At 38.9% G+C, this 27,972-nt stretch overlaps 1 protein-coding gene across 2 annotated transcripts; it reads left to right on the top strand.

Moving 5' to 3' along the window:
• Nucleotides 1-1,258: 1,258 nt before the first annotated feature.
• Nucleotides 1,259-27,719, top strand: LOC149318795 (vacuolar protein sorting-associated protein 26A). 2 transcript variants are annotated; one of them, XM_089510476.1, is made up of 9 exons: nt 1,259-1,363; nt 15,289-15,438; nt 16,932-17,007; nt 17,812-17,968; nt 19,277-19,441; nt 21,421-21,527; nt 21,969-22,037; nt 23,945-24,087; nt 26,571-27,719. In XM_089510476.1, the coding sequence occupies exons 1-9, from the start codon at nt 1,361-1,363 to the stop codon at nt 26,682-26,684; spliced, it is 984 nt and encodes a 327-aa protein (XP_089366602.1). In that variant the 5' UTR covers nt 1,259-1,360; the 3' UTR covers nt 26,685-27,719. The 2 variants fall into 2 exon arrangements, with proteins under 2 accessions (XP_089366602.1, XP_089366601.1); XM_089510475.1 differs by lacking the exon at nt 1,259-1,363 and adding an exon at nt 14,899-15,136.
• The last annotated feature ends 253 nt before the right edge of the window (nt 27,720-27,972 follow it).

Genomic DNA, 27,972 nt, shown 5'->3' with positions numbered 1-27,972 from the left:
TCTACATTGTAGAAACAATGCAGTTTAATGCCACTTTTAAGTGCTGTGGCTCCATCCTACGGAATCCTGGGATTTGTAGTCTTGCAAGGCCTTTAGCCTTTTCTGCCAAAGAGTGCTGGTGCCTCACCAAACTCCAAATCCCAGGATTCTGTAAAACTGAGCCATGGCAGTTAAAGTAGTGTCAAACTGCACTATTTCTAGTGTAGAGATCAACAGTCCCCAAACTGTGCCCTTTTAAGAGATTTTAGACTTCAGCCCCCAGAAGACTCAGCCATGTTGGCCAAGAGCCTAGGGCTGTGGGAGCTGAAGTCCAACATCTCTTAAAAGGACACAGTTTGGGAACCACTGAACTATAGTATTATAGTGCCCCAAACTGTGCCCTTTGAGAGGTGCTGGACTTCAGCTCCCAGAAGCCTCAGCCATGTTGGCCAATGGCTTGGGATTCTGGGACCTGAAGTCCAAAATCCCTTAAAGAGCACACGGGTTGACTGTCACACGCACATAAAGTGAGTCTCAAAGGGGCTTTTATATATATACACACACACACACACACACACACAAATATATTCACACACACATTATATATATATATATATATATATATATATATATATACACACACACACACACACACACACACATAATATATAAACAGGTGAACCCGGAAATGCCGCGCCTAAGCCCGCCCCTTCTTCCGGTTCTCCACTCTATGGTACCTGAGGGAAAATATATAGATAGATACACACACACATATCAATACACACATATATTCATATATATACACACACATATTATATATATTCTGTGTGTGTGTGATGTTTGTGTGTATATATATATATATATATACACACACAAACATCACACACACACACAGAATATATATAATATGTGTGTGTATATATATGAATATATATATATATGAATATATATATATGATTATATATATATATATATATATGAATATATATATATGATTATATATATGATTATATATATATATATATATATATATATATATATATATACAGTATCTATCTCAGGTACCATAGAGTGGAGAACCGGAAGAAGGGGCGGGCTTAGGCGCCGTATTTCCGGGTTCACTTGTTTTCCCCGGAGCCAGCCTCCGAGCCTGGTCCGACAATGCTGCCCTCTGCAGGCGGGAGGGTGGCATTGCACCTCCGTTCCCTTCCCTCTCCCTCCGCCCCGAGGGAGGGGCGGTCACGTGCCGGGGGCGTGGAGCGGCCTCTGAGGTCACATGACAGGGGCGCGGGACGGGGTTGCTGCCGCCGCCAGCGCCGCCGCCAAAGCTATTGCTACTCTGGGTGGGGGGTCCGGACTCTGACTGACTGACCGACAGACCATGGTAAGGGAGTCAGCGGCATGTATGCGCGTGTTGTGTGGCCTCTTGGCTCTGTATGAACGTTCTAGTCCTTGCTTAGCTCAGGCCTGGGAGCGGGAGGGGAGAGAGTTCTATGGAACGTTGAGAGGAACGTTGGCGGTTACCATGGAGACGTGGCAGCCCCCTCCCCGCAGTCCCCGTCGGCCCCGCCCACACCTGTGTGGCGCGCGCGAGAGAAAGAGGGGCTCCTATTTGAGCCCCCAGCGTCTCTTCCTCCTCTGCCTTCCACGCGCCCCGCCCCCTTTTGGTGACGTCACGGGCAGGGCGTGCGCATGCGCGGGCGTCTGAATGGGGGGCGCCCCTCATAAGAGTGTGTCAGGTGCCTGGTTTCCTTATCCTTAAAAGAGCCACCTGACGCGTCCTCCTTTTTGCGAGGCACGTTCTTTACTGTCCCAAAATGTCTTCCAGGTTTTGACCAGGTCCAACAGTGAGACCAGCAGGCGTCCTCCTTTTGTCCTCTATTTCAGCCTCTTGCCCAGGAAGAGCCCCCAAAATGTCCTCCATTTAAGAAGCACTGGTTCCATAGCCTTGAACCAGGGCTGTGATAGTCTTTGCTCTTCAGAAAACCCAGGGTCAGGCTGCTTTCCCCCCCTACCTTTCCTAAGCCCTACATCAGTGGCCCCCAAACTGTGCCCTTTAAGAAATTTTGGCCTTCAGCTCCCAGAAGCCTCAGCCATGTCAGCCAATAGTGGATTCTGGGAGTTGAAGTCCAAAGTATCTTAAAGGGCACAGTTTGGGGATCACTGCCCCATGGTCCCTTGGAAATTCAAAGCCATAGTTGTTTTCAGGGTGACCAGATGTCCTAACCGCAAAGGAGGGCAAGGCAACAGAAAATACAGAGCATTCAGGGGAAATGGCAGGCGTTACAAAATAAATCACTAATATAAATGTAAAGTCATGCTTCTTAGTGATGCTCAAAATGGAGGACGCTTTGGAAATCCTCCTGGACAGAAGGTTCAAATGTAGGGCATGTTGTGGACAAGGAAGACATCTAGTCACCCTGACTGTGTTAGTGTGGAAAATCAGTACGCAAAGGGCTCTTGTAGCACCGTTGAGACTAACTGAAAGATAGAAGTTGGCAGCATGAGCTTTTGTAGACTTGAGCCTACTTCCTTAGGGGCATTTCCTCAGATGCACCCCTCAGATACGTTTCCTGAGATACTCCCTCAGATACACCCCTGCAAAACGTTTGACTAATGTTCGCACCCTCTTACAAAAGGAGTATCACATTTGATGATGGTGAAGTCTGATTTTTAATTTTTGAACCACACGCAATGCCACGGTTGAACACACTGAACTTTAAAAAACTAACTTTTAACTCCAGGCATAAAATGGAAATCTAAATTGAGCAATCAAAAAAAATATATATATAAGGAAAGAAAAGAAAAGAAAAGAAAGAGCGATGGCTTGTGACTCAAGGACACAAGCCATTGTTTGTGGCACCCCCTGAAATTGGGAACCCTGTTTTAGTATATTGCAGCAAAATATACTTTGGGATGTAGTTAGTGGGAAAAGAGAGAGCTGGAATGCAGATAGTAGCCACAGTACTACTTCACACAACACTGAAGAGCGTTGGTAGGGAAATTAAAATCTGTCTTGTTTGGTGGTTTTTGTGAAGGTTGAAGTAACCCTAATTAAATAATAAAGCTGTGCTGTGGATCCACAGATACTGGGAGCGTATGTTTGCTGTCTTTATATAACTACTTTTTGCAGCAGTAACAATAACTATACTACTAGTGTCCTGGTGTATTCCAGAGAAGCAGAACTGCCTGATGTTTGAATAGCTTCAAGAGCAGTAAGAGGTTATTTAAGTAAGCAATAAAGCCTAGGGAGCATAGGTTGATCATACAACCAATAGAAGACAGGGCCTTGTGAAGGCTCCCTAAAGAGATTCAATAGCTTATATCACATGCTTTATGGAATATGCTCAAGAGCGGTCTTTTCCCCTTCCATCAGAGTTCCTAATATTTTGGGTGTATGCGAAATGTATAGACCTTTGTACTTCAGCTGCCTTTTTAAAGTTTTCAGACAGTTGAATGTAATGTTTTATAGTGATAGAGATCTTTAGTACAGTTATTATACATAGTCTTTTTCACAATTAACATTGCCATTAAAACAAATTAATTTTAAACATTGAGTTTTTTCTTTGTTAGATGGGAGGGTCTTGTACAAAAATATCACTTAATAAGAGTTTCAGTAACATGTTGCAGTTGCAAAATCTGTAGTTCTGTACACCTTGCTGATTACTTGAAGCTATTGATATTGCTCTTTTCTGGCATAGTATACATTATTCCTGAAGAAGCATAATTAAGTGAGTTATTTAACATACCAAGATTGGTTAATGGGTTTTTTAAGGTCAACTGATTTAACTCAGTAGTCTCTTAGTCATTTTCCTCATTTGGTGTTGCAATAGTATCTTCAAGTGTTTGCATACAGGGGTTTCCTCAGATTTCACAAGCTATAGAAATCTTTAGTATATTTACTGTAGTAAGCAGAAAACTAATTGTTTCAGCGATGATTTATTAATGCTGCTAACTCTGCTTTCCCATTAGAACTTCTGTGCCTTCAACAACTGTATATCAGTCAGAAGTTCTGGAGATGAAATTTACAAAGAGCTGGATTAGATCCATGTTGGCCAACCAGATGTGCATAGAAAGGTCACAAGCAGGGCCCAAGGGCAATATCTTTCTCTTGCAATATCATTCTCCAAATGATATTTGGAGGCATGCACTCTCTAAATCAGGGTTGATCAGCATGTGGCCCAAATGCTGCATGCACCCTGAGACCATTTTTCTGACTCCCAAGGCATCACCAGAAACCAGACCAATAAAATTTAGCAGTAAATGACACTATCAAATTTAGTCAACAAGCTGGGGAAATTACACATCAATTAAGCATTATACTTGCTTGAAATGGCTTGGATCAGCTGGCTACTATGTTTTGATAAACCAGAGAAACCTGTTTTTTAAAGTAAGCAAGACATCTGTTTTAAATGAGTTTTCCCCAGTTACCACTGAAATTCAGCAAGGTATGTAGCCCATGGCTGATTCTGGTGGATTACATTGAACCCCAGGCATATCAAGGTTGCCTCCTCGCTACTCTAAACCCAGGATTAGGGTTCAGCCACCATGATTTATAGACATTGTTAGATTTTTTCATTCATGTATTTGTCTTTTCTCTTTTAAAGCAATCAGTGTTAATGGCCACTATCACCAAATTTTGTGGCTTCAGACTTCAGAATTTAATTTTGTACTATGTGAAGAGGTACTGTCCTGAAACTACTAATATTAAATGGCTCTGCGTTCTACCTGTGGGAGAGAGGGAGAACATATTTCTGTCCTCTTTCTCTACACAGTGCATAATTATATCCACTGTTATTATGTTTCCCTTTATACTTACTTTTTTTCTAAACTAAATAGTTCCAAACCTTGTAACTGTTCCTTGAAGTGGAGTTGTTTCAGCTCCCTGATCATTTGGATTGCTCTTTTATCACCATTTATTCTATCTCTGCAAAATAATTTGGGTATACTGTATCCAGAACTATGCAGAAGATTGAAAGTGCCACATCACAGTTTTGTATGAAGCCATTGGCTGCATTCCTGTTGGTGACTTATGCATGCGTGATTTGAGATTATGTGCATATATGCTTGTTTTTGGATGTTGCACATGGATCTATGCATTAGATTCTTTCACAGTGTCCAGCCCCTGGCAGCTGTTAAGCCCCATGGGAATCGCCATGACTGTCTACTGGTGTGTCAAGGGGAGAGGAGTGGTTACCAGGCAGACCCATCCTGGTTTGCAGTCAGAGAAGTGAGGTTATCCTCCTCGATCTCCAGCAACTCACTGGAGAGTGACCTGATTCTCTTACCATGGATTTGGAGCTACAATAGGGGGCTGTCTGTGAAAGCCATCACAGATGAAAGCCATCACAGATCAAAGAGCATTGAAATATGTCAGTATATCTCTTTAGATGAAACCTTGTTATTGCCATGCCCATGTTCAGTTGACAGCTGTTGAGGTGTTTTGGTTTTAATGCTAAAATTGAGTGCAACATGAATGAACCTCCCAGGATCCTTGGTTTCAAGGGCCAGGAGTTTGTTGGAGCAAATGGTTTACAGAATGGACCATTGTGCAAGTGTTTTGACAGTTCCTCCATTTGAAAAAGCGGGAGGACAGAAATAGCAATGGAGGAAGATATAGCTTACTCCAAGCCTTCTATTCTGTGATTGCCTCATTTGAGGGAGAAGGAGTGCCCTTGAAGATATGGTACTATGGGAACAGTGCCTTGGAAAGTTGCCTGTGTCCCCTCCTGAAGTCAACTAAGGCATAGATGGCTTGGAGCTGGTTGTGTTTTTCTGTTGACTTCTTAATCTTCCTGTTTTTTGGTTCTTATTCTCCTTGTCATTGATACCACTGCCTCTGAAGTAATTACACCGGTAAAACAATAGGATCTTGGCTATGTATTTTTCCCACTATGTGTTGTGATTCTCTCCCATCCTTATCAATCTTGACTGAATAGACAAGAGTGTGTACATTCTTGGTTTGCAAACTATGATTGGGAACCATTGTTTGATCCTGCTTTAAAAGAAATACAAAGTGTACTATGTAAGTTCCATTAAAAAGACAAACTGAAGTTAGCTTTTAACCAAAAAAAGGGACATTGTTTCATGAGGGGAGGATTGAATGAGCATAACTTAAGCTCTGATTATGTTCTGCTAAACTATAGTTGCCATGGACAAATCGGACCACATACAGGAGTGTGAGAAGAAACTATATAACACAACAGTTTACAAAATCTTGTCTAATGACCCCACAGATGAATACTGGAAGAAATTACACAGACTACTCAGGAAATTTTTCATTGAAGTGTAGAATCAAATCTGAATATACACATCCCAGGAGCCTTGACCAGACCCCCAAATACTGTATATAAATAGGGCAACCCTAGATGGTTCATCGTCTCAAGAATTGGAATACTCACAGTTTGTGCCTCCAGATATATGGACAGTATTTTTAGAAGACCGTATGCCACCTACACTTCCAGCTATGTGAAGGACACTGTGGACTCCCTACAGAAATGAGTGTCCATCCACAGCCTCCTGGGGAACATGATCTTAGCCACTATGGACGTGGAATCCTTATATACCAGCATCCCACAGAGGGATGGATTACCAGCTGTTGGGAACATCATTCCAGATGGGACTTTAGAAGACTTAGCTACAAGATTTGCTACTTTGTTCTGACACACAACTACTTCATCTTATACCTTTAAGTAAATGGTACTGCTGTGGGTACACACATGCCACCACAATATGCCAGTATGTTCAAGGCTGACCTAAAACAACACTTCCCCAACTCCTGCACCCAAAAACCTCTCCTCTTCCTGAGATACACTGATGATATCTTCATAATATGGAGTCATGGAGAGGACTTAAGATATTTCACCAGAATTTCAACAACTTCAATCTCAGCCAGTTCACTTTCTGGACATCACATGTAGCTACACAATGAACATCTAACAACCTCATTATATGGTAAATCCTCTGACCACTACATATAAAACCAGTTGGAGAACACTTCAATCTTCCTGGAGAACACTTCAGTTAACCTCAGCCTCATGAAGAACTTTCCTGTCTTGGAAAGTTCATCACATCTCCTTTCTGATTCCCAGCCAGCATCAACTCTACATTCCAGTAACAACCACCACTGTTCATATGGTTTTCTCCTTACTTTGACTTTAGGCAACATCCTTTCTCCTGCCTTTATCCTCCAATGACCATTGTTAAAACTGAACTTGTCACCTCACCTCATTACCATACCAACAAGTTTTCCATTTCTGTTGCTATTCACAGACACAGCCTGCTTTTAAAGGTCTGTTCCTACACACTTCAGTCCATGCATCTGTGAAAGTAGACTTATGCTACCAATTTCTTTCTCTCAGTCTCAAAGGTGCTAAAATATTCCTTTGAAATCATATGATGTGATAGCAAATGTCCACATGTGCATGTTCAAGATGACTTTACATGTTCTTGCAGTGATGGATGCATTTGCCATTGTCTGAACTTGTAGTAGGCATCTGTGGACAATCCTGTTTTCCTGTCTTGTATATTCTTGTCCTGCATGTGACTGTAAATGTACACTTGTAGTATCCTTACATTGGGCTAAAAAACACCGTAATATATAAATGAAGCATATTTGTAGATGTTAATTCAATGACTTCGATGCTATCTGATTTTTTTTAGAATTTATTTTATGATGCATTTACTGCAAACGTATGTGCAATAATTATGGGTTGTTTTTAAAAACTTTTAATCTGCTTTTCTAAAAATGAGTCCACTTTTCAACATACCGTTTCTCTCTCTTTAGATATTTTACTCTTCTTTATACAGCAGTTTAGGCTAGTGCACTCTTTGTTTTTAATGTTTTAAGTGTGGCACCAATCATTGAAGAGTTGAGGCTTGCGTATTTTGCCTTATCAAATATAATATGGGTTTTTTTTTGGGGGGGTATTCTATATTGTCAGAATAAAATAGTTTTGCTATGGCTGTTTTCTCAGCATTTGAAATTTATGGGCTCTGCGTGCCAAAACAAAGATAGGAAAACAATTGTATGATTTGGACTGAAAAGGAAGCTTCTGATTGTAGATTGTAATACAAGGATATTGTAACCATATTCATTTAGAATTTGATGGTTTTTCTTACAGAATTCCTTTACTTAGATCAAAGTTATTTATAAAAATATACACTGTATGATGTTTTTCCATTTTGCCAGAAATGGAAGTTTGTTTTGCCTTTTATTGTCTTTATTGAGTGCTTCTGTGACTCCTTTGAAGTCTGGACACCCATTGTGCTTTTTGTTTAGACAGAATAGTTTTTGCTGGCAGAATTAGCAAGTTTTATGTTATGTTATGTTATTTTAAAAAAGAGGGTTGTGTTAATATTTAAGTAGGGCCAGAATGCCTCAGGGATTCCTTTCAAAGTGCTTTGAGGCACTAAAACAGGATAGAGGTGCCCTCTCTGGACATCTTTTCCTCCACAACTCTCTTTCATGATTCTACCGGTACTTTCCTTCTAACACTCAAGTAAAATTAAAGAGTCATTTTGGATAAGGAAGATGAAAGAAAGAACTAGAAAAGAAGATATGTGAAGAAATGGGGCAGGAAGCACATTAACTGCATGCTATCTATGTGCATTTGAAGTTATTGACCAGGGGTGGATATTATCAGGCCTTCCAGATACTGTTGGACTGAAATTAATGCCACACCACTATTGGCTATGCTGGTTAGTTGCTATGAACTGCAATCTACCAACATGTGGAGAGCTGCATGACACCCTCACCTGGCCTTGGCAGAGACCTCAAATGGTGAATGTCTTGAATGTCATCATGTATAATTTCTTCTTTGAGGATGGAATCCTTGTAACATTGATGTGTAGCTGCTCGGTGCCAGGGAGCCACATTGGCCTCCCAAATGATCAGAGATGACTGAACTCTTTGAAAGAACATTTTAAAAAATGGCACAAGACAGGGACGTAGCCAAGGGGGGGTTTCTTGGGGTCCCCGGACCCCCCCTTCAATTAGAAAAATGGATGGTGTGTGCTGCTGCACTGCCGCACCCAAGCCCCATTATAATGGTGGCACTTAGTCTGGAACCCCCCCCCCCTTCCTAAAATCCTGGCTACGTCCCTGCCCAAGAGGTTCCAAAATTTTACCATGTTTTGGCCCTTTTTGGACCATTTTAGCGCAGGAAAGGTCTTCTCTCCCTGCTCCTCCCATGGGAAGCAACCCAGAAGTCAAACAATGAAATTGTCCCCATACTCTCTATGAGGCAACAGGGGGAATATGATATGTTTTCCAAAAATTTAGGAGGGATCCGGGCCCACAGAAATGGCTAGCGGACTACACTTTTCCATATCTGCTGAAAGACAGTGTTTCACCTCTACAAGAGGGCCAAATAATCCCTTAATAGTGGTCTTTTTGCTAGAATGAGGAGAGGAAAAAAGTATGGATGAATAGCATTTGGCAATGTGACTAGGCAACAGGCAGTTTTTCAGATGTAGGGTTTTCAGGGTGCTCACTTTCTTTTCAAATTGGCACTTGGGCAAAACTCATTTCAAATTATGTTTCTACGAGGCACTTTTACTGTACAGTGGGCTCAATGTATCAATGGGCTCTGGATCTGCAGGTTCAACCAACTGTGGATTCAAACTACACAACACAATGTTCAGCACAAACCAAGTAGTCTACTACTTACTGTATTTGAGATGCTGCAAAAAGATGTGACAATCTGTGAAATGGTGGGTATCCAAATGTAGTGCTTGGTTCTAATCCATGCCTCCTGCCATTTCACAGATCTTTTCAACTCTCTTCAGCCTTGCAGATCTCCTGTCTGTTTCTGGAAGTGAGGGAGCCCAAATAATGTGCCCCTAGTCAGTGGCTGGAGCTTGCTGCCATCTCCTCTGCTGTCCTGCACCATTTTAAAAAGAAGGGATTTCAGGATCTGTGTTTTAGGGTATCCCTGTGGGGCCTGGAACCAACCCTTCTTGGATCCAGAGTGCCCTCTATATTTTATTTGTTGTTAACTGCTCTCGAGTTAACTGTCAACACATGGTGACCTTGTTGATGAGAAACCTCCACGACCTCCTGTCCTCCATTGCTCTGCTTAGGACTTGTAAATTCAGGCCGGTTACCTTCCTGATTGACTCTACCCATCTGGCATGCAGTCTTAATAGAGAGATGTAAAGTCCTGGCGGGGGGAAGAGGTGGGGGACTAGCCACTGATTTTGGGAATCATGGCCAGAGGATGAAACAACTGAACGTTTTCCATTTTCCTTTAGCTTTTACCCTCTCTGATCTTACAGTATTTTTCTTCTGTGAATAGAAAAGTATCTATGCAAGAGTTGTCTTAAATTATTGAGATTTAAATTAGATGTCTGTGGCGGGTTACAGACGGGCAAAAAGGGGTGTGTTCATGATGTCATGAAGGTGTAGCCTTCAGACAGCCCTTACCTGAATGCCGTCATGAACACGCCGCCCGCACGCCCCAAGCGGGAAGAAGCGGCATTAAAAAGGTGCCGCTTTTCTCCGCTTCTTTTTGATAAGCGGTGTACGTGCGCATCTCCGTATATAAGCTGCTGCACCGATACGCCACAATTGGCACGCCGCAAATTTAAGTTGCCCATTTAAAAGCTCCGTGTCTGCTGCGTCGCATAATGAGTCAGGGTCCTGGAACATGCGCAGTTTGCACCGAGGCTCTAATTAGAGCGTCAGATGCCATGCAGATGTGGAAGCTGCAGCTCAGCTGCACTCTATTTTAATGCTCGTAACCCTAACCCTAGAGCAACATGTACGCATGCGCTGCTAGAATTGTGGAAAGTTTGGAATTTAAAGTGAACTCCTACACACATTCCTGCGCCATTTTCACCTAACAATAAAAAAAACGCTAAAACTTTAAATATTTACATATGTACAAGGGAGCTGATGGGGGATGGCAGGGGGACAGCGGTGGCAGCGGTGGCAGCGGTGGCAGCGGCGACAGCTGTGGCTGTGCATTGCAGATTCAGCAAGAGCACGGGGACCAAAGGAGAGGAGGCATCCATGATGCCAGTGAGACTGGCAACGTGCAAGTGGACAAGGATGCCAACACCAGCTTATCACCAGCTGGCAGGAGGCCACCTTTGTTTTTGGGTAAGGCGGGGGGAAAAGTTTAAAGGGGTCTGGGTGCTTTAAATGTGCACACACGCTTTCTGCCGCCGGTGCTGACCGCTGCAGCTGCGCATCCGCCCGCCGGCAAAAGAAAAAAAAAGCCGCGTTTTTGGCCGCCCGTGCGGAAGCTGCCTCTCTCTTTGCAGCATCCTGCAAGGCGGCAGTATGGAAGCTGCGGGTAAGAAACGGCCCCAGGTGAGGCGTCTTCACTACCCCCAGTGTGGAAGCCCCATCCACCTTAGCCACGCCCCCGGGGCGGGCGGTCTGGAGGCTCCGTATTCAGGGGAAGACACCTTCAAGACGTCTTCCCCTTACTGTCTGTAACCCACCTGTGTCATTTTATATTGAAAATTTTTTGACTGAATTATTTTCTAAGTCTCCTAAAAGGTTAGATGTGAAGTTTTATAATTAGTGTGGGTTGATAGTGCTGGTGGTGTGACCTGTTTTGGTGTGAAAGTCAAGCTCAGCCTGGTCTCCTACTCCTGCACTATCTTTACTTTTTTACTGATACTGATCTCTAGTAGGATTTTGTTGTCTCTCATTATTTCACCTTCCTTTTTCCTGCTGAAAAGTTTACTTGAAAGTTTAGCTATAACATATTTCTATTTTTGAACCTAGAAACATAGGCTAAGACGTACCTGTTAAGACAGGCTTTTAAAATAGAAAGTTTTTAAAGCATGGGCTGGTGTTGTATTGTATTAAAGTCTTTTTAGCATTTTTCTTTTTTAATTGTATTTTATTCTTTTAATATGTAACTTGTTTTAATATTGTAATAATTTAATTCTGTTTCTATTTTGTATGTTTTTAATTGTACTTTTTTAAAATGTTGTGAGCTATCCTGAGTCCCACTTTTGGGAAAAGGGCAGGGTATTATTATTATTATTATTATTATTATTATTAATTTCATTTCATTTATTAGCCAGCATAGTAAAAACAAACAAACGTATATTACAAGACAGGCAACCGGGTATAATATACACATTTTAAAACCACTTCATCCACCATAAGAGGAAGTTGTGGGAAAACAAATAATCAAATATTTAACAACATTATTTTGCTACACATCTACAGCAATCGATAGCAGCTGCACAAAATCTAGGAACTTTGGCAGCTAGCTGCTCATTTTAATCTGAGAGAAGATATTCTACATAGAATTTATCTTGTCTACCTGGGAATCTTTGACTAAGAGGAGTTATAAGTGAGGCTATGATGTTCTTATAAAAAGAGCAATAAAGTAGAACATGACAAACTGACTCTACTTCATCTAAACCACAAGTAGGGTTGCCATAAGTGAGGACCTCTAAACCGGGACAAATGTAGGACAAATGTAGGGCAACATTTTCAAATGTAGGACACATTTTTATAAAAATGGAGGACGCGCAAAAAATTGAGGTTTTTTTTTTAAAAAAATGTTAATATAAATGCATGTTTTTAGGCATGATCAAAATGGAGGACATTTTGGCATTATTCTTAGACAGATGGCAGAAATGGACTTGCCCTTGGGTTCAACTGTACTTCTCAGAAGTGTGTACTTGGTCAAGGGACTGTGGCTTTTCTTCACTGCGCATGAGTTTGTAAAAATCACAGCAAGTTACATTGGCCGTGCCTCAGAGGCTTGTTGATATCATCATCATCATCATCATCATCATCATCATCATCATCACTATAATTGGCCAAGAAAGGCAGACTTGTTAGCATTCAAAGCACCATAAATACACAAAAAATGCACTTGCATATATTTAATAATAAAAAATAATAAAAAAACAAGGCAAGGGTGTATATATTTGATAATAAAAATTAATGTAATAAAATAAAAAACAAGCAATAATAAAAATTAATAAAATAAAACAAAAACAAGCAATAATAAAAATTAATAAAATAAAACAAAAACAAGCAGTAATAAAGTTAATGAAATAAAATAAAACAAGCAATAATAAAAATTAATGAAATAAAATAAAAACAAGCAATAATAAAAATTAATGAAATAAAATAAAAACAAGCAATAATAAAAATTAATGAAATAAAATAAAAACAAGCAATAATAAAAATTAATGAAACAAAATAAAAACAAGCAATAATAAAAATTAATGAAACAAAATAAAAACAAGCAATAATAAAAATTAATGAAACAAAATAAAAACAAGCAATAATAAAAATTAATGAAACAAAATAAAAACAAGCAATAATAAAAATTAATGAAACAAAATAAAAACAAGCAATAATAAAAATTAATGAAACAAAATAAAAACAAGCAATAATAAAAATTAATGAAACAAAATAAAAACAAGCAATAATAAAAATTAATGAAACAAAATAAAAACAAGCAATAATAAAAATTAATGAAACAAAATAAAAACAAGCAATAATAAAAATTAATGAAACAAAATAAAAACAAGCAATAATAAAAATTAATGAAACAAAATAAAAACAAGCAATAATAAAAATTAATGAAACAAAATAAAAACAAGCAATAATAAAAATTAATGAAACAAAATAAAAACAAGCAATAATAAAAATTAATGAAACAAAATAAAAACAAGCAATAATAAAAATTAATGAAACAAAATAAAAACAAGCAATAATAAAAATTAATGAAACAAAATAAAAACAAGCAATAATAAAAATTAATGAAACAAAATAAAAACAAGCAATAATAAAAATTAATGAAACAAAATAAAAACAAGCAATAATAAAAATTAATGAAACAAAATAAAAACAAGCAATAATAAAAATTAATGAAACAAAATAAAAACAAGCAATAATAAAAATTAATGAAACAAAATAAAAACAAGCAATAATAAAAATTAATGAAACAAAATAAAAACAAGCAATAATAAAAATTAATGAAACAAAATAAAAACAAGCAATAATAAAAATTAATGAAATAAAATAAAAACAAGCAATAATAAAAATTAATGAAACAAAATAAAAACAAGCAATAATAAAAATTAATGAAATAAAATAAAAACAAGCAATAATAAAAATTAATGAAACAAAATAAAAACAAGCAATAATAAAAATTAATGAAACAAAATAAAAACAAGCAATAATAAAAATTAATGAAACAAAATAAAAACAAGCAATAATAAAAATTAATGAAACAAAATAAAAACAAGCAATAATAAAAATTAATGAAACAAAATAAAAACAAGCAATAATAAAAATTAATGAAACAAAATAAAAACAAGCAATAATAAAAATTAATGAAATAAAATAAAAACAAGCAATAATAAAAATTAATGAAATAAAATAAAATAAGTATTTTATATTTTAAAAAATAATTTAAAAAACCCCAAAATACCAAGGCAGACCTAATGGCCACTGACTCAGCTTTCCTCCTCCTCCTCCTCCTCCTCCTTCTGTGGCCCAATTCTGCCCTGGCCTTCAGGCACCCTTCCTCCGGCTCCTTCCTCCTCCTCCTCCTCCACCTCCTCCTCCTCCTCCTCTCCCCCCTCCTCCTCCTTAGGATGGCTGGCGCGGGAGGAAGGGAAGTGGGGCAGGCACGCACGCGCACGCGGGCGGAGGGAATGGGGAAGGCGCGCGCGCTGCCACTGGCCCCTACTGAGGCCTGGGCAGCGCGCAAGCCCTCCCAGTGGGGGCGCAGTGGCAGCGGCGCTTCTGCCGCCGGCCCGTTGAGGAAGAGGGGGAACCAGGGCAGGCGCGCGCGGGGGGGAGGGAAGTGAGGCAGGCGCGCGCGCGCGCGGGGAGGGAAGTGGGGAAGGCGCGCGCACTGCCCCTGCCCCTGCTGAGGCCTGGGCGGCGCGCAAGCCCTCCCAGTGGGGGCATGGTGGCGGCGGCGCTTCTGCCGCCCGCCGAGGAAGAGGAGGAAGGCGGAGCCGGAGGAGGAGGTGGGTCGGCGCCGCAGCAGCCGCATTAGCGGCAGCGGCAATGCCCGCAGCGGACCCCCAAACCGGGAACAAGGCACGGGTGGGGGCCCAAACCGGACCGGGACCGGGAGGGGCCCCCCGAAACCGTGAATGTCACGGGGGCCGCCGGGATATGGCAACCCTAACCACAAGGGCAAATCCGTTTCAAGTATGGGATCTTGTTATTATTATTATTTGTAATAAACCATAGAGCTTTCTCCTAATTACTTAATTCTGAAATGTGATAATACTCTGTGGCTGTAATATTATTCTGTTTATTTCCTGTTTAGTCTATCTAAATTAATATGCTTTTTATTGCAGAGTTTTCTTGGAGGTTTGTTTGGTCCCATTTGTGAGATTGATGTTGTTCTTAATGATGCAGAATCACGAAAAACAGCTGAAATCAAAACAGAGGATGGTAAAACAGAAAAACATTATCTATTCTATGATGGTGAATCTGTTTCAGGAAAGGTAAACTCACTTTCCCCTCTTCCAGAATCTACTTAAGAAAACTGAATAGCCAGAGATATATACTAATGAGGTTATAGTTGTTGTTTGGTACATTCATTTAATCTGATCCCACAGTAGAAATTAAGCTCAGTTACAAATAATAAATTTGATTATTTCGAAGGGATTTGCAATGGCCAAAGGAGCTTTCTGTAACTTGTTGCCCTACAGATATTTTAAGCTTCAGCTTCCATCAGTCCCAACAAGCATGGGCCATGAGTTAGAATGCTGGGAGTTTTAAACGCAGAGATCTGAAGGTTTCCATGCTGGTAAAGGCTGGGCTAAAGAATGATCACAACCTGAAGTGAAAGATTATCGTCTGTGTCCTTTATTATTTGTTCCCAGAACTAGTTCTGAAGCTGTAGGCTTCTGTTTTCTGTTTTGTCATCAGAATAAGACAGTCTCCAGAATAAGATCCATTAAAGAAGGGGATGTTCACTATTAATTTTACTGAAATGCATTCATGTAATTTAAATGAGACATTTTCTCATATTGTTAGGGCCGCAGTATTGGAAGGCACACTGTTTTGCAGGAACTACCTGTATAAACATTCTGTCTCTCTTTCCTTATGTGAGATTTGGTGGAAAGAGCTTCTGGGTGGCTTTTTCTTCAAGTTATGATGAGTGTTTTAAGGAGTGAGGTGCAGTAACTAAAGCTGGTACCACAGTTGAGTTCAGGCATGTACAAATAGCATGTACATAAGAATCAGAAATGCTCCGTTTTCTTCCATATGAAGGATTAATTTGTTCTTGGTGTGTGGGCATGTCCTAACTCATAGAATGGAAAAGTCAGTCTCTTCTTTGGCACCAATCTTGGGAACTGTCCTACTATTTGTTAACTCTTATTACTGCTTTCAGGTATTGGGGGAAAAAGGGGAGGTGAGAGATATTTGTGTTTGTCACAGTCATTCACTCTCAAATGTCTGTCTCTTCCTATTTCTCTTGTTTATCTCAATTCTCACAATTCATTGCTAAATAGCTACTTCACCAGTTTCTCTTCCCACAGTCATGAGCTACTTATGTCTTTTTTTTTTAGATTTGTAAATGATTGCATAATAAAGAATTGGGTGTTTGAGGGAAAGGATTGGTCTTGAATTGCAAATTGCCCAGTTTTAACTGCAAAAGAGTTTTGATTCAGAGTAGGAAGACATCAAAAGGCCACATAGTCCAGCACTATAACATGGGGTAGGAGCAAACAGAGAATAGTAGCCCTGCTTTCAAAACAAAACAAAACAAAACAGTTTTCATCTACTGCATCTGTCTCAATTTATACTGCTGTTTTTGTGGTTTTTTCCTGTAGGCTTTTTACATGTTTTAAATTATTGTAAGCTGCATAGATTATCAAACATGCCAGACAAGAGGGATATACAAATAATTTTAATAAGTAATCTCATTTGAGTCCTTGTAATGAAAATGAATCTGTGCATTTATGTTTCAATAGGTTCTTGTTTTTTGCAGGTGAACATAGTCTTTAAACAACATGGAAAGAGGCTAGAACACCAAGGAATCAGAATTGAATTTGTAGGACAAATCGGTGAGTTAGAAAATTTCCATTGATTTGTGTAACTGTCAAGTGTTTATAAGCTTGATGCACAGAAGTCAATATCTGGACTGGTCAGAAGTAGTTAATATGTTAAATGTATTTGCTTAAAGATAAATAGCACTGAAAATGAAGAACTTGAATAGAATCACTTTTCTGTATTGTGTTCTGTCAGGCAGCAGTTACACAAATAAAGTACATCTTTACATTATGTAAAGCTAGGGATAGTTGCTGTATTGGTTCTGGAGAATGACATGCAGTAAGAACTGTATGATTTTCCTGCATTTCTCAATTATTGTTTTGTTGTTCTTAGAAAAGAGCTTTTAAAAAAATTGTACATTTTGTTTCATCTGTTGGAAGTTCAGCAAAATGTATCCCTGGTTACACTATGGAAAATGTAAAATTTCATATATTTTTAAAAAAGGCTCCACTATGTCATCCTTGCTTGTTCACATTTATTGCATAAAGATGCTTGTTAGTCAAAGTGTCTGTATTGGGATAAAAGAAGATGGGCTGTTGTGCAGCACAATAAACCAAACAGTTATTTAAAAATTACTCTAGGATTTTTGCAAGGCACCTAATTATCATACTGAAAGAGTACATTTAGTCTTTATTCTTTATTTTTACATGTGACTTCAAGATTCTTATTATGGCTTACTATTTGTGCCCCCCTGTTCTTACCCATTACCTCCAGCATTCCAAATGCTGGCCATTAAAAACTGTTGTATATTCTACAGGAAAACCTTTGTTATACTTGCTTTCCAGTTTGCTTTCTGATTGTATTCCTTCATTCCTCAGAACTTTTCAACGACAAGAGCAATACTCATGAATTTGTAAATCTAGTGAAGGAATTGGCCTTACCTGGTGAATTAACACAAAGTAGAAGTTATGACTTCGAATTTATGCAAGTTGAGAAGCCATATGAATCCTACATTGGTGCTAATGTCAGATTGAGGTATGAAAACTGAAAAGCACATTTCTCCCCTGCACCTGTAATTACAGCAGTCTGACTGGCTTACCTTTAATGGGATACTGGTATACATACATACATTTCCAAAAAAGTTATTAGAAGTGTCTTTCAACTTGTGAAAGGTGTATTTGATTCAAGGAAGACCCATACAAAAAAAAGAGAGAGGGAATTTTTTGCTGGATCCCCCATAGCACCTTGTACTTCTTGAAAACCTGCTCCAGAGTATTCGGGACTATAACGAGGGAAGAAGTTATTGGTATAAATGTCTGTCAGAGTAACTTTAATGATTAAAATAACACTTCAACACAATATTTTTTATTTGTAGAAATAGAAAAAAACTAAAGATACAGCAAACAGAAAATAAAAATAAAAGTCTTAGAAGAATAGAGTGATCATCCTTTCTGTACTATAAATATACGTGGGGTACAGATGGCAGAAAAGGGGCGGTCCGCAGCCACCCCTTTTCTTGCCAGGTTGGAGGCAGGGCAGCCTCACCGGCAGCCCCTGTGGTTCCAACCCGGCACTTTTCCAGGCCATGGGGAAGCGGCAAAACACCCCGACAGGCGCAGCCAGATGAGAAAGGGGCTGCTCAGCCCCTTTCTCCCTGGCTTTGTTCCCGCGGCTATCTAGTTGCTGTGGGAATGAGGCACCCTCCCAGAAGGAGCTCCAATTAGGAGCTCCTCGTGCTGCAAATAGGGTACCCTAAGCGCCCTCCAGCGGTGCTATGACATCAGGCGTGCGCCCGTCCATTAGGACACGGCACACATGTGATGGCATCGTCGCACACTGCGTATGGACGGCACAGTTTGTATGTGCCTGGGCACCCATGAACTCCATAAAAATTTCTTAGGAATAATGAAAAGTGGTTTTGCCAGTTCCTTCCTCAGAAATATAGCTTACAGCGCCTGGTACATTGTGGTTTCCCATCCAAGTACTAACTAGGGCTGGCCCTTTTACGTTTCCAAGATCTGACAATATCTGATGACTTTAGGGTATTTAGTTTACAGCAAAGAAATGTTACAGATTAAAATTATTGATACATTTTTAGAAGCTGGAATAGATTTCTTTCTTGCTTTGGAGAGGATAGCTAGTTTCTATGACTTTTATGGTTCCTTTGTAACACAAGTACAGTACTATAGAATTGTGAGCTGATTATTTAAAAGAGCTCTGCTAATGCATTAACCTTGATATAATCTTCTGGTTTTATCTCATTTGGTAAAGAAAGCCAAAAACCTAGTCCTAAATATGTGAAAATAGGTGAACAGTATCTTCACTAATGTCATTCTTTTCCAGGTATTTCCTTAAGGTAACAATAGTAAGAAGATTGTCAGACCTGGTAAAAGAATATGACCTTATTGTTCACCAACTTGCAACATACCCAGATGTTAACAACTCTATTAAAATGGAAGTAGGCATTGAAGATTGTCTGCACATAGAATTTGAATACAACAAATCCAAGTATGTATGTCTCTGAATAAGCCAAACACAAGAACACTTGACTTTGAAAAGTGCAATCATGAAAACTAGAGAGTGCATAACAGTGATAAACAAAAGATTGCTTTTAGATTATTAATCGGGATATGTGGGTTTTCCATCCAAAGTTGTCATTCCTTTTGTCTTGAAGCAAAAGCTCATGTAGCTTTTCTAGTTTCTCAGTTGTCCCGAATAAAGTCTTATCTACACATGCTGAAGCATGAGTAACATGGATGTCAGATTCACAGCAGGATTGAATTTTAATGTTTTCTATGTGTAAAAAAATCCTAATTAGAATACCAATTAAAAGTATCTCAGCAAGAAGTAGGCTGTGCTAGCATCTTTCTCCCGAGCATGCTAGTTTCTTATTTGTAGGCATATTCACTCGAGGAACATTCAGAGACTTTATTTCCTAATACATAATGAAGTATTAGAGTCCTCTATGTTACCTCAGGTTGCTCTCACCCTATCTGCTGCACTTCTGAACAGGTTTGCAGTTTAGGGATAATCTGGGGCTGCCTTTGCTCTTGAAAGCAAGGTGATGGCCTGTGGTAAGAAAGGAATGGTCTGCCCCCCCATGCGTTGAGAAGAAGGATTTGACCAGAGTTGCACATACTTTATTACATCAGGGTTAGATTACCATAGTGAAATCTCTGTGGGGCTACCTTTGAAGAATGTTTATAGCTTTCAGCTAACTGCTTGTATAAAAAGCTGTGGCTAAAGTTTTGATCATGACCAGTTCTATTTTAGATTATTTGATTTAGTTATTGTACCAGCTTCTTTGGTTCCTTGTCTGTTTCACACCTTAATTTTAAAGTGTTGGTCATTGCTTCTAAAACTCTTAATAAATTACAAAAAGTGTATTTAAAGAACCACCTACATCTACAATTTTACCTGCCTGCTCAGATAATTGGAAGAGATAATGTGCTGTGTCTCACCACTGTTGCAGAATATGTCCAAGAAGGCCTCAGTAGGTTTACCCAGACTCTGGAACTTCTTGCTTTAGGAGGGGAAGTTGGTTTCTGTCAAAAAAGTAAGATACAGACGTGGACAAGGAGTGGGGAAAGTATACCCCATGAGCTGCATGTGGCACCCCACTAATTTTTCTGGCTCTCAAGGGTCAATTTTTTAAAAAAAGGTTCTGGGCTTTTTTTTTTTTACCCCAAAATGCCTTTTATGGGATATGGAGCATTCTAGTTTGTGCTTTCTAGTGTTTTTGTGCCTACCATGCAAAGGTTTCTTTTTACCAATGAACTAACTTACCAATGTGAAGTCGAAGGCTTTCATGGTTGGCATCTGGCATCCATAGTTTTTTGTGGGTTTTTCGGGCTATGTGGATTCTTCTTCTAGAACATGGCCACATAGCCCAAAACCCCCACAAAAAAATAACTAACTTACCCATAAGTTAATTTCCTATTAGAAAGGAAAGTCCCCTCTTGGGCCTAAAATGTCTCAGAGAGGGCAAAAGTGTAGTGGAAATTCCTCCCTATGGTATTTGGGAGTAACAAGTTGTGGGTTTTGTTTTGTTTTGTTTTGCAAGAGGGGTGGTGTGGACCTCCAGGATCCCCTGAGGAGGTTAGTGTGGCTCCTGAAGCCATGGCAGTTGCCTACTTTTGCTGTAGACTTGTGTCATCTTCTAGCAAGTGGGCTTGTGCACCAGATGAGTAAGAAGCAGAGAGGGATCCACCACATGATGTCTGAAGGCAAGAGTACTTGCATATTGAGTGATTTTGTAAAAAATGTATATGATCACTTCCAGCGTCTATCTTTTTGCATAATATTTGGAGATCCTTATTAGGGAATAAAACTTTTTGTAGCTGAACTTTTTCAGTAATGGCACTATTCATGAGTCAAACAAATAACTCACTTTGGTAGGAAATATTGCTAAAAAACAAAAATATAATTTTCTGTACACATAGCCTACAAATTCAACATTTTTATATGCTCTCTTCCTTTGTATTAAGGTATCATTTAAAGGATGTGATTGTTGGAAAAATTTACTTCCTTTTAGTAAGAATAAAAATCCAGCACATGGAATTACAACTGATCAAAAAGGAGATCACTGGAATTGGTAAGAAAAAAGGAATAATTTTATTTTCATGCAGTCCAACTCTGGCTTTTTCTGATAGATTCACTCCCATTCTGTAATGCATGTATTATAGAATTGTTTGTGCTTTCTTGTTGGTCTCTGACACGTAACTGTAGTGTTGTTAACTGTAAGAAGTAACATGCTATTAAATATAACAGTCTGTAAAAATAACTTGGTAGAAGTGTTGGGTTGAATCCAGCTTTAAACATAAAAGGACTGGGCTGACAGAAGCATACTCCCCCACTCTTCTCTTCTCTGAACATGCTACAAAAAGGGTTTGGGACATTTAGAAAAATAAAGAGTATCATTTGTGGATATAGGGGAAGTGCCTCCCAAATAATTGTGTTCAACTATAAATGGGAAATTGGAAATAAATAAATTTAGTAAAATACAGATAAAACAGTCTGATAATTGTTTAACTAGGACCCAGTACTACAACAGAGACGGAAACAATTGCAAAGTATGAAATAATGGATGGTGCACCAGTTAAAGGTGAGTGACTGCATGTTAAAATCACGAGACTAATTTTATATTGCATGTCAGCTGTTTCTTTAGAAGAAATGTCCTTCTGTAATTTAGAATGGGATTTTTTAAAAGTCTAAACTTGTGCATATAAAAGACCTAAAGCACTAAGTAGCATGATCTTCAATGAACAAGAGGATCGTAATTAGATGTTAATTCCTTTGCTCGCAAGGTCTTCGGTTCTGAGCCTGCAGGTGCAGATGTACCTGTCAAGACCTGCCCTCGCCTCTGCATGAGGAAATGAAAAAACAGACACAACTCTTTTTCTGCCTTTGTTCACGTCCTGCTGGCTACATGTCTTTCTGGATAGCATGTGTCATGTCCCCAATCCCCTCATATGATGTCAAAGGGGAAGGGGCAAGAGACAAAGGAGTGTGTGAAATACTGAGTTACTTGTCCCCCTCCCCCTGTGATGACACAGGTTTGTGCTCTGCCTCATCATCCAGATGGAGACATATATGTTCATACATTGAGCTCAGATATTTTGTTTCTGTCTTGGAGGCTGCTCTCACAGAAACTCCAAATCCCTTGTTAGACTTATGTGTATTCAAAATGGTGTGTTGAGACCTAGTGTAGCTGGTTGAAAGAGAAATTCCTCCTTCTCGTCTTAAAAGCTGTCTTATGCCAGGCCAACATACTGCTTTTTGAAATTTGTAGACCTCTCGAGAATTTTACAGGTACACCATTTGTGAATATACTGTACAACTTCCAACTTGTGTGTCAGCACAACAAGCTTAATAGTAGTTAATCTTAAGTGCTGCCAAAGCCTTTCCCAAAATTCATCTTGTACTGGATGGGGTTACATTCCCCTGAAATAGCAGGTTGCTGTGGAGTCAGCGTGGCATAGTGGTTTGAGCACTGGACTATGACTCTGGAGACCAGGGTTTGATTCCTGCTTGGCCATGAAACCCACTGGGTGACTTTGGGCAAGTCACATGCTCTCAGCCTCAGAAAACGTCAATGCCAAGCTTCCTCTGAACAAATCTTGCCAAGAAAACCCCATGATAGGTTTGTCTTAGGGTTGCCGTAAGTTGGAAATGAGTTGAAGGCACACAACTACAACAAGGGTGGCAGTACTCATGGATTCAGCCCTGAGCCCGGAGGCCCATGTTTCAGCAGTGGCTAGGGATGCATTGGCACAATTAAAGAGACGTATGACTCATTCCTGGAGATGTCAGATTTGGTTGTAGTAACACATGGTTTGATTACAATCCATTTGAGTTACTGGAATGCACTCTACCTGGGACTGCTTTTGCAAATGTAGGGAAATTTGAGCAGATCCTGCTGAGTAGTGTTAGTTATAGAGAACATATAAGCCTCATTTTGAAATAGCTCTACTGGCTGCTGTTCCCCTTTCTGGGCAGCATTTAAAGAAGTAATTATGACTGATATAGACCCATAGGGCTTGGGTCCACACTATTCCAAAGCCTATACCTGTCTGTAGAGCCTGCCCAAAGCTTAACATCACCCTCACAGTTCATTTAGTGTGGAAATGGCAGAAAACCTTGATGGCTGCCCTAGTCTATGAAATTCCCTCTCACAGGGGCTAGTTTGGCCCTCCTCTGCTTGCTCTCTGTCTCTTTTTTACAGTAGGCAAATTCATTTTTATTCAGAGGCTTTATTTAGGCCTTTGATTTTTCTTTTTGTTGTTTCAAATGGGTGTTTTAGATTGGGTGTGCTGTAATGTTTTAAAAATAGATTGCCTATTTAGTGGTTTTTATATGTATGTGCTATGCATTGTTTTAGTTGTGCTTTGTTTATTGTTTTATATTGAGACAAAGGTGGGATATAGAACAAATACGTAAGTAAATAGTGGTAATATTCTAAGCTATTCTATTTTTTGCCAACAAAACGAATCATGACTTCTGTTTTTTAAGGTGAATCTATTCCCATAAGACTCTTTTTGGCTGGCTATGATCCTACTCCTACAATGAGGGATGTAAATAAAAAGTTCTCAGTAAGATACTTCTTGAATCTAGTGTTAGTTGATGAAGAGGACAGACGGTACTTCAAGCAACAGGTACATTCTGTAAACTATAGTGTTTATTATTTTATTTATTAAATAAATATTAAGAAAATATATAAAAGAACATTAAAAGACATAGTTGCAGAACTGCATTCTCTTCAATATTCTACAAAGAACAGTCTTTCCCCCATCCCCCCAAAGGTTCACCCCAATATACAAATTTCTTGTCATATAGTCAATATCTTCTACAACTTATTATATACAGCAGTGATGGTGAACCTTTTAGAGGCTGAGTGCCCAAAGTGCAACCGAAAACCCACTTATTTATTGCAAAGTGCCATGTCCCTCTGGCTTTCTAGTAACAAGCTCTGACGATGGCACATGTGCCCACAGAGAGGGCTATGAGTGCCACCTCTGGCATGCATGCCATAGGTTTGCCATCACTGATATACAGTATTCCTCTTTTCATTTCTTTTAACATTCCATCTTATTTTCTAAATAAATGCTTTTTATCCTTTCTATTAAATTAGTGTGTAATATTCTAATTGTATGATTACTTAATCACAAAACAGATACCCTGAACATAAAAGAAGAAACCGCATCGCACCTGAAAAGTGATTATTATAACACATAACTAGTGGGCTAAACACAATTTGAACTTCTATAGCTATAGAAACTATAGTGTTTTAATGAGATGATTTGATCCCTTTTACCTTTTCTGTTACATTTGAAGTAATAAAAACAATAACTAATGTAATAATAATAATAATAATAATTAGGATGCTAAACAATAAAACAGATTATATTAAAACAATCAAATCAGAATGTCAGCAGTAGAAACTTCTCAGTGCATTATGTAAACAAAAATTATTTGTTCATAAAATTAGCTTTGTGAATTACAGTTGGCCCTTCTTATACACGGATTTTTTTTACACGGATTCAGGCATCCACGGTTTGAAAATGTTCAAAAAAAGTATAAATTTCAAATATCAAACCTTGATTTTCCATTTTTTATAAGGGACACCATTTTGCTATGTCATTATATTTAATGGGACTTGAGCATACATGGATTTTGTTATACACAGGGGATATTGGAACCAAACCCCAGCGTATAACACGGGTCCACTGTAATGACGTTTTTGACTCATGATTCTGAAGAAACCAGGCCTGCAATACGTAGGTGGTATTTGTAGTACAGAAATAGTGCAGTTTGACACCTCTTTAGCTGCCAGGTCTCCATGCTGTGGAATTCTGGAAATTGTAGTTTGTTGTGACATCAGAGCTCTCTGAAAAAGAAGACTAAATGTCTCACAAAACTAGAATCCCCAGAGTTCCATAGAATGGATCCATAGCAGTTAAAGTGGTAACAAACTGGATTATTTTTGCATTGTGGATGCAGCCTAAGAGACCTTTTACATCTCCCTGGCTTATCTGTGTAGTGCAGTGCTCCCCAAACTGTGCTCTTTAAGTGATTTTGGACTTCAGCTTCCAGAATCCCAGACTATTGGCCAACATGGCTGAGGCTTCTGGGAGCTGAAGTCCACAATCTCTTAATGGGCACAGTTTGGGGACCACTGCTCTAGTGTGTCATCCAGACCTTTGTTCAGTTTGTTGCTCCCTTGATAAAACAAGATTATAAACTAGGACTTTTTTCTGAGTTACAGTTCCTGGTTTGTTTCATTAGATGTGTTTACAGGAGGAGCCAAACAAGTGTGACTATACTGGGTGCCAAGTTATCTAGGTTTCTAGCTTACCAAACTGTCTAGAGTTGAAACAAGGCTGGTCTCATTGGGGCAGGAGTTGCCTTTGGTCACCCTGCTGAAAACAAATGAATGTTTGGTTGTGAAGTTTAAAAAAAATATCTATGGATGTTTTAGAAAGTTTTACATTCTGTCCCATTCCCACAGCTGTGCGAATATGCTTAATAATCTGAGGCTTTAATATTGCTGTCATTATAAGTGAGAAAGTGCACTGATATCCATGCAAGTTCATGCTAAAATATAAACCAGTTAGTCCTAAAAGTATTGCTAGTTTCTGATTTTCTCCCACTCTTTTATTCCTTTGTATGCTGCAACAGATTAAAATGAAAACTATTAAGTGTCAGTTGATTTTACATATGTTGAACAGAAAATTATCCTTTTCCTAATATTGAAACAATTGTGTAAGCTTATTGGTTAACGTAGATACTAAATATTATATGATTTCTTAGACTGCTTAAGTGTAGTATTACATTTTCATTCTTGTGTACCAGTATGTATGTTCTGCCTTTTATCTCATGTTATGATTATAATTTACTGAGTTTTATGCACCTTAACTTAATGTGAGAGAATAGTTTTGTACATTTGCTTGCCACCTTGGATATATTTTATAGTAAAGTAGGATAAAAATCTTGCAAAGGAAATAAACTCTGCTGTATTTTATTAGAGATGACTTATGAAAAGAACTCAGATTTTAGTTCAGCTGCTTAGGTCTGTAACACATTGATCTGTTCAGCTATCCAATTTCTAAATTGTGTATTTTATCCTATTGTTAATCAGGAGATCATTCTTTGGAGAAAAGCTCCCGAGAAACTGCGGAAACAAAGAACTAACTTCCACCAGCGATTTGAAAGTCCAGAACCACAAGCATCCGCAGAGCAGCCTGAAATGTGAACAAGGTGTAGGGAGTGAAAGAACTGTTGATAGAATCAGCAGGTTAAAGGTGGCAACAGGCTGTAGGGAAGAAGACCAAAACTCGCATTACCAACAGTCTTCCTCATCTTACAGTGCTGCATTTCCCACACTACTAAAACATTCTTCAAGTAAACATTCAAGTGTGTACATACATTTAAAATAAGTGCTTTCTCAAACACTGGAACTTTCTTAAGCTATTTTATACTGCACATTTTACTTTTGTCTGGTGTGATGCACTCAGATATGCATAAAGCTTAAAAAAAGTCTAGTTATACGTTTCCATGCATGTAGGCTGGTGCGTTTAAGTTTTGCTAATCATTGATGGTAAACTAAAGCATTTCCTCTTCTATGCCATATTTCATATCATACATATTTCCTCAATGTCAGTTACCTGTACCCTTGAAATTGTAATAAAATATGTTGCCCTAAAATGACACATTCAGGTTTAAAATAGGATTTTGCCCTGAAAGTACATCCCTTTACCACAGGGAAGTAAGTAAGATGTACAAAAATTATGTGCTTAGGATAGGCCTAAGACTATATCATGGTCTCAGACTTTTGTCTCTTGTGAGAAATATGTATAAACAAGCACTGTTCTAAAATTGCTTTATAAGAGGGGTGACTACTCTTTTAATTTTCTTTCTTAGCATTTCAGTCCTAATGAGTCTGTTACCAGGTTCTAACACACTTGAAGCTCATGTGCTCTATGCTAAAAGGTGGAATTCTTGTGGACTGCCCTGTTTCAGTGAATGGGACATGTACATGAAAGAAACCGTGTTTTAATACAGGTTTTATTGGTTACACTGGGTCACATACACACAAGTTCATTCTTTTTGCACTCATATTTCACCCTTTCACTATATTCCAAACATGCCCAGATATTGAAAAAACATCCTCTTTTTCTGCTCTGACCTTATATAAGGAAACTTGGACTATATGGATGGAAACCATCTGAATTCCGTATAGGTATTGTATGTCTGTGTGGTGAAATACCTGATTTTTTTTTTTAAATTTTTATAAATGCATCAGGTGAATTTTAGCATCTTTGGAAAACCTCAGTCTGTCCACAATTAAGCATGTAGTCCTCAAACACACTGCCTGTTTTGGGCACAACATGGAACCTGCTGAATAGAAGGCTACTCACCTTTATAGTTCACTTGGCCTATTTACCAAGAATGTTTCTAAACTTCAGTGCAAGTGTTATTGGTTACCTTACTTTATGAGTAAGCAAAATTACTAAATTATACGTCTGCAAAAACTGTTTTAT

Source organism: Sceloporus occidentalis, unplaced genomic scaffold (assembly GCF_023333645.1).
Source record: "Sceloporus occidentalis isolate IW3139 unplaced genomic scaffold, rSceOcc1.0.p SCAF_2, whole genome shotgun sequence".
Taxonomy (NCBI): domain Eukaryota; kingdom Metazoa; phylum Chordata; class Lepidosauria; order Squamata; family Phrynosomatidae; genus Sceloporus; species Sceloporus occidentalis.
This window is presented reverse-complemented; position numbering and strand designations above follow the sequence as displayed.